The 8,139-nt window shown below is 36.6% G+C and overlaps 1 protein-coding gene across 1 annotated transcript in view; it reads left to right on the top strand.

Annotated features, from left to right (window-relative positions):
• Positions 1-3,631, top strand: part of LOC124376583 (bifunctional protein GlmU-like) — a 4,103-nt gene extending 472 nt beyond the window's left edge. Inside the window, exons 2-3 of the mRNA XM_046835747.1 lie at positions 2,957-3,142; positions 3,308-3,631. Of these exons, the coding sequence (XP_046691703.1) occupies positions 2,957-3,142; positions 3,308-3,559 (438 nt within the window). The 3' untranslated portion in view covers positions 3,560-3,631. The remainder of the gene's footprint in view (positions 1-2,956; positions 3,143-3,307) is intronic.
• The last annotated feature ends 4,508 nt before the right edge of the window (positions 3,632-8,139 follow it).

Here is an 8,139-nt window from a genome sequence, read left to right on the forward strand (position 1 = left end):
GTTTTACTGAACAGAGAAGTAACCTTTCCTGGTTGTATCTGGTGTAGCGTACAATGTTTAATCGGTAAATACGTCTGAGCAAAATGAAAGCAATCTGCAAGACATGCACAAAGTATGAACAGGATAATCATGAAAGAATAGAATAAGAATATTGTAACCTACATGTGGAAATTTTAAATCCATATCAATGTAGTTTGCCATACGGTTACCTATAAAAATAGACTAAACTACACAGCTAAAGAAAATATGATTATGTGCACACGACTTTTTTAATGTAATGTTTTATATACAGTATAAGCTACATCAATGGGATAAATTGTTTGTAATACGTGTGAGAATTTGAGAAGAGAGAGAACAAGAGAATTTCAATCACCACACATGCTGACTGACTGATTATATTTCAATCAAGGGATCTCATTTTTTGCCCAAACAATTCTATTTCATCTGAGATACAGTCTGAATTTAAAATGCTCCATCTGGCTGGTGTCAGGAGGCCCAGGAGACCTTAAAAAAAGAAAGAAAAAAAAGCACAGAGCCTACAGGTGTCCACTGTGCCCCTTTGAGCCCCATGAAGAGTTCATTGAAACGGAGAGATAGAGACTGACACAGAAAGACTGTGGGTGTGTGCAGCCTATACAGATGAAGAAGCTAGTCTGCAGGAGAAAGAGAATTAGAGGCAGATAAAGACGGGTGAGAGAAAGACACACTGAATGGATGCGCTGACCCGTGGAACACAAAACACAAACTGCGCAGGCTCTAGTGCATTCACAGCATGCGGCATGTAATGAGAAAAGGACATACTGCAGAGGCCTCCTTCTGCTGAAAGATACACAACCTCACACGCTCCTAAATAACTACAACCTTTACAAAACATTGAGGGCATTTGTGAAATTCCAGATCCTCACCCGCTCCTATCCAAGGTTTAATCCTCACCCTTAGACTTGACAATAGTGTCTCAATACAGCTGTGTCTCATTCATTAATTAGACTTAATAAACCAGATGTACATTCAGGACAGTAATGTATAATGCACGCTTACAACGCAACTCATATTTATTTTTTAATATTTAAAGGTGCGTATCATTTCCTCAGTTGTGCCCCACTGATTCTATTCTACAAGAGCAAATATTGATTACTTGTTAACTGTGATGTCACCTACTGATGGCAGTGGACCTTGTGTTTATACACTAAATAAACATCAGTACATAAACATTAAATGCACTATGGCAGCTCAAATGTAAACAGATTATAACTGACTTTTATCCACCCGGTCATAATTATTTATCCAATCATTTGTTCTATTCGGGCTCTCAGTGGTTTTAAAATGGAAACCAGGAAAATACTATAAATAGGAGCCTACTATACCTACTATTGGTACCAATTGTTTTATATAAAAATGTATTTCAAAATCATATATACACTATATTGCCAAAAGTATTGGGTCACCTGACCTTTCCTGCTATATGTGGTTCTCAAGTATGTATATATACTGTATATATGCTCTATACTGCCAAAAGTATTGGGTCACCTTGTCATAAGTACGGTGTGTGATTTTTTGAGTGTTGCATTCCTGGGGTGCAGTCAGCATTCCAATTTATCCCAAAGGTGTTCATTAGGGATGAGATCAGAGCTCTATTTCAGGCCACTGAAGATCTTACTCTCCAAAGCATGTAAACCAGATCTTCAAGGAGCTCATTCTGTGCACAAGGGCATTGCCATGCTGGAACATGTTTGGGATTCCAAGTTCAAGTGAATGCAAATTTAGATTATAGCGCATCTAAAGACGTCCTGTACAATTGAGTGCCTCCAGGTTTTTGGTGACAGTTTAGGAAAGAACTACAATGAATTTGGAAAAGACTTTGAAGTCTTTGAAGTTTATATTAATCGGTTGCTCATGAGTCCATGTGTAGCTGTTTACGTAAATACACCTTTTGCCTATATACGTAGTATGATGTTATAGAAAGAGAAATAATTTATAATCACACTGGCTGATATCAGAAGACTCAGGATGTCTTTACTTTTGAATCCTTTCAAGGTTTCCTCCTAATATTGTCTCATGGAATTTTTCCTTGCCTCCATTTCATCTGTCACATTTCCAAAAAAAAATACATTCATCCTTGTGAGTTCTTTTGTGCGTCCTTTTCTGAATGATATAATCTCTGTAGCTCTGGGATTTTTTGATTTGCATGCAATTGTATTTTTGGCTCCACTCAGAAACCAGACATGTGAAGGGCCACTCTGCCAATTAAATTACTCCTTCTATTAATTATGGGAATTGGCCATCAATTACAATCAGAAGCTTCTAAAAGTCATTGAATTAATTTCTTAAATCTTCCAAACTATCTGAAAATAATACAGTCTTGTGTATGTCTACCAGAATTCTGATTGGTAAAGTAGTGAATTTAATGCTGAAATCAATCTCCAATCTCAATTAGTGTAAAATTGTTATAAAGTAAGCTTTATAGAGTTGAATGAGTAAAAATTATCAAATGATCATTATATTTGGCCAAAGTATTTTTTAATAACAGGAAACTGGGATTCAATATTTTAGGTGTGTATAAACTTTCACACACATTCAAAAGTCTATATATTTCTCATTCAGAACTGTAGAATAGCTGTGAGAAGGGGATTCTTCCTACTGCACCACCATGCCACTAAGCAGACTGGCAAATTCATAAATTCATAATTCATTAATTATACATTTTTTAATTAAAAAGCCAAACTGTTCTGGGTTTAGCTCCATCATTAGTATACAGTGTAACAAAACACATGCCTCAAGCTGTAGTGATATCACATACAGTGCCAGCCTGATAAATTATGGCTTAGTGTATTAAAAAACTTCTTTATGACTGTAGTAGCTACATAACTATATTATGGGGCAGCCACTGTGATAACTTGAGTCTTACCTACAGGTCATAGTCTCTCTGTCTCTCTCTGTTCTGTGTGTCTGTGTGCAGTCTGCAGCAGGCTCATCTCTGAGTGTGTTTGCATTGCGTCTGGGCCCAGGACAGGAGTTGCTGTCCTCTCTGCAGGCATTCGTACAGGAGAAGCAGCTCAAAGCTCCTTTCATCATCACATGTGTGGGCAGCGTGACAAAAGCAACACTACGACTGGCCAACGCAACATCAGACAAACCCAATCAGGTACTGTATATATTAGCTATCGAGTATGTGTATCATGAAATGTGCAAAAGGCTAATGAAGCACTGGGCATATCTTAATCCTTATAAATCTGTTGTAAAGTAGTGTTTGAGTGTGTGTGTGTGTGTGTGTGTGTGTGTGTGTGTGTGTGTGTGTGTGTGTACGTAGGTAATCCGTCTTCAAGAGCGCTTTGAAATTGTGTCTCTGGTAGGCACACTAAACACCGAAGCTCATCTGCACATCAGCCTGGCTGATAAAGAAGGCCGGACCGTCGGCGGTCATGTACTGGGTGACCTGGAGGTGTTTACAACAGCAGAAGTGATTTTAGGGGAAGCCACTGATCTGCACTTTACAAGACAGATGGACAGCAGGACCGGCTTTCCTGAGCTGGTCATTGAAAAGCGTCTGGAGCAAACATAATGCATTTTCGAGAAGAAGAATGATGTGTGTGCAGGGTGTTTAAATAAACAAAAATTCCATGTTATACAATGACTTTGTGTATTAAGCCTCAACATTAGCTGAAACATTTCAATGAATAGTTGCTTGAACGTTTGGAGATACTTTTGCTTTTAAAATCTGTTTTTTGGGGCTTTTAAACTTTGTGTGGAAGTATATTTCAGGGCTTTTTGAACCCAACTGAGTTTTATAATTCTATATTAATGACCTCTCAAAAACAAATAAATCAAAATGATGATCATCAAGCCATCAGGTGAAAGATTAATTAAGCACCATGAGGCATTTTGAAAGGAGACTGGAACAGTTGGTGTTCTTTTAAATACACAGAAAGTGAAGGATTAAATCAACACGGTATTACACAGTATAATATTTTATTACTGCAATGAAATAAAGATGTGATTGCATAATCAGTTCACTTTGAGTTCACCCTCTGGCAATCTCAAAGCAGAACACAGGTACTTCAATCAGTATAGTTTATAAATCAGTGGAATTCATTAAATGCATCAGGAATTACAAGCTCTTGATGCATGTCTCTTCAACATTCACAATTATGTAATAAAAAGAAACCTGTTGGTAATTTTACTGCTCAGCGTGCAGAGGTAGATCTGCCAATAAATGACCTTGAAATCAGCAAGACTCTGAATATATACATGAGCTTCGAAAGAACAGACACTTGTCTTTTAGGCAGCGTGATTACGTGACCATCAGCTGCCCTGAGTAAAAACAGAGGACTGCATTTATGAGACATTAGTTAAAGGCATGGCTGATTTGCGTCTGTTGTCCCATTGCGATCGTTTAAATATAAGTGGTACTTGAGAAAGTGGCAGTGCAGCAACGATGGAAAGCTTTAGCCTTTTCTTTACATCATGCTAAAATTAGCCTAATGACTCGATGCTGAAGCCAGGTATCAGCTCTAGAATTATTTGCAGAAATTATGGCTACAAAGGTTTTAGTATTTCTTAACAACTAATCTTATTTAATAAACTAACATAACAAGAAATGAAATGAGGGGGGAGGGAAAGGTTGTTAAGACAAATGATGTAATTGGTTCACATACGTAAGTGAAACAAACAACAACCAGGGTAACAATTTTTTTAAAAAGGGAAGAAGAAATAAAAAAACAGAAAGAAAAAAGAACCATGAATCTGGCCAGGACAGGACAGGAATAGACTGCAGCAAACAGTTAAAACAGCAGAAAAATCATTGGTGCTCCCCTGCTCACTCTCCAGGACCATACAAGAACAACTTCTTTCAATTTCTCCCCTCTGGCAGGTGCTACACAACTTTGTTCATCAAAACTTCTGCTACATGATCTGATCCTTACAGTAGTTATGGAATACATCTACAGTAGGCTCTTACATGCACATGTTTTGGGTAATACCCAGTGGTAGATTTCCAGCATTTAGATATACCTCGAGATTCCCTGCTTTTTTTATTAAATGATTCCACTCTCCAGCTGAACGTTCATCAAAAAAGGACCATACCAGCTGCAAGTACTGTCGCCAAAAAGACAATTTTAAAGTTATGGATAGAACCATTCACTCCAACAACATTTACTTGGCTGTTTTTACATAGCTCTTTTGAACTGTGATCTGTAATATGTTTCTAAAGTAAAACTAAATCTGAATAAAAATTTGAAACAAAAAACTCGTGCTTCATATCTATAGGTACTGCATTATCAGAACAGTCATCGTGTCATCCCAATATGCTTCCCACATTATTGCTGCTGTACATATTACAAATGTTCTAAAGTAAACTGTTTATCTTACGTGACACACAACATTGCTATTTGCACTAACATGCACTATCACACTTTATGTACTTCACTGTTGTAAAGTCATACTGTCAAATGATCTGTCATATACAAAGTATATTTAATACTCGTATTGTCTGTATTGTCTTGTATAGTCTAAGCTAAATGTATAGTTATTTATGCCTGTACTTTTGAGAGTCACCAACAGCTGGCACCAAACCTGATTCTGATTCTGAACCAGGAAAAGAAAAGAAATCCTAATTACTGTTCTCCATTGTCTATGTAGCTATATTTAAACATATTACACTTCAACTGTGTTATGCCACATCATGATGCTGTAACTATAAAGCAGGCTATTTGTTCTGAAACCAAACACCTGCCGCTGTCTGCAGAACTATTTTTACTGACGGATGACAAAAAAAAAACTGAGCAAAATAAAACTGTGACATGAATCTTCTGCTCGCACATTATAAAGGCACTACAAGGTAAGACATACATACAGGATAAGAGGACTAGCAGGTATTAAATAAGAATAAATATAATACACCAGACCTTATAGTCTTATCGTTCATAACACCTGGGATTTGGTGTCATGCCCAGTCAAATAGTTAAATAAACCCCCACACTGTTCATTTCATATTTGTTAAATTAACACAATTAACATGGATCCCCATTGTAAACCCCCAATCCACCCATCCTGTACAGTGAGGATAATGGAATTAAAGGAAGCAAAGAAGAACAATCATTTACCATTTTAGAACTGCACTTTTGATTCTTGCAGACACATGCACATGCAGACTGCTTTATAGCATGAAAATCACTACACAATTAATAATCTTCTCAAAAGATTTTTGTAATATCCATCATGGGCAAACTGAAATGTATTTTGAACTTCTGCATTTATTGATTTATCTTTCTATATCAGATCTGTGTAATCACATCTTAGTTGACTTTGTTGAAGCAGGTCATGGTCTTGTTTTGGTGCCATATCCTTGATTTTTGCAGTTTATGAATCTTTGAGGTGTTGTATTTGTATTTACAAACCATTACAGTTTCATCTAACTGCTAAATTATTCAGTATCTGGGGTTTACTTGTTGGTTATTTTTATTAATGTATGTGGTAAATTGTGGATGTTTCAGCAACGTGAACTAATAAAAAAGTTAATAACTCTGTGATTGTGACTTCCAGGATCCAGTGTTATGGTAAATGCACTTGACAAAAGGTACAAATGTACCTGAAATGGATCTGTCAAATACAAAAACTTACAGTAACTATTACAAGAATATTTTAATTATGAACTGCTCTTTCATGATCTTTTATTGTACCATCAATATAAACAAAGTGACATTAAAGTAACCATAGCTGAACAGTACACCTCAACAGTGATGGAACTATAATGAATGGACCTTTGGTGAAGATGTTTCCCTTTTTTGAGTCTGGTTTCTCTCAAGGTTTCTTTCTCATACCATTTCAGGGACTTTTTCTCTTGCAACTGTCACCACTGGCTCAATCATTGAGAATAAACTTAAAGGGTTAAACCTATGGGCATTAAAATGATAGGCACAAAAATATTTAACTATTACTATTTATATATGTTAAATAACTATTTATCTCTGTAAAGCTGCTTTGGGACAATATCTATTGTAAAATGTTGAGATAGAAATAAACGTATTTAATTTAATACACATTGAAGTTACTTTGTATCTAATTTATTCATGGTCATCTTCTATTTCTCAGAGTGTACTTGAAAATATATACATATTTGTTATACAGTAAACACACTCTGTATTGTTAACATCCATCATTTATGACCTTTAAGTGTCTCCACCTTATGATAAGTAGATAGAAAAGAAAATGTTTTCCTCATTGTGGTTAGAATGCAACAGCTTCTACCTATCATACACTCTGGCTATAAAATCAAACAAGAAAACTAGACACTCGGCTTATCTGTGGATCCTCTTTGGGACCTCGATCAAGCGTTATGTCTCCCTACAGACTGGCTCCTGAATCCTTTTTCAATTTTCCTCCCTGATCTCTAGGATCACTGGGAATGTAGGGGGTAATCAGTCCCAAAGGGTAAAGAGGTCAACACTCTCCAGCACCAGACTGAGCAAACACACCAAAACAAAAGGCCAGAGATGCCTGCAGAAATGAGCTTTGTGTTGAAACACTTGTGGTCAGCTCCATTTAAGTCTGCGTTTGGCAGAATCCTGTTGTTTCCTCCAACACACTTAGGCTTGTCTCTCTTAATGGGATGTTGTTTTCATTGAGGTTAAGCAAGGGCAGGTGCTCAGGGCATGAGCTGGATATGTGCCAATGTAGTATATGAACATTCAAGCCTATACGAATTTGGACAGCAGTGCATTTTATTGCTTTGCCTTTGTATACCACCAAAATGGATTGAACTAAGCTTCAATTCAAGGGGTTAAATACAAATATTGCATTAGCCATATAGGAATTGCAGCCATTTTAACCATCCCACCATTTTTGCAGACTCAAAACTATCTGGACACTTGACTGGTAAACAGTTTAAAGGCCGTCTTTACTCTTATTTCTCGGTTTCTGAATATTCTAATTCTACATATTACAAGATTTTTTAGCTGTTCCCACTTTTTGTGAAGTTTTTTTTAATTACTGAATGAGAGCTCTAACCCAGTAAGCATTTGGTGTGTTCATATGTTCTTGAATTTTGTTTCGTTTTCCTGATTTCAGCCGATATGTTGAATCCATCCTTTAATGTGCATTGACAAATCAATTAAACATGGCAGATGAAAAGCCTTCTACATGACT

Source organism: Silurus meridionalis, chromosome 23, assembly GCF_014805685.1.
Source record: "Silurus meridionalis isolate SWU-2019-XX chromosome 23, ASM1480568v1, whole genome shotgun sequence".
In the NCBI taxonomy this organism is placed as follows: domain Eukaryota; kingdom Metazoa; phylum Chordata; class Actinopteri; order Siluriformes; family Siluridae; genus Silurus; species Silurus meridionalis.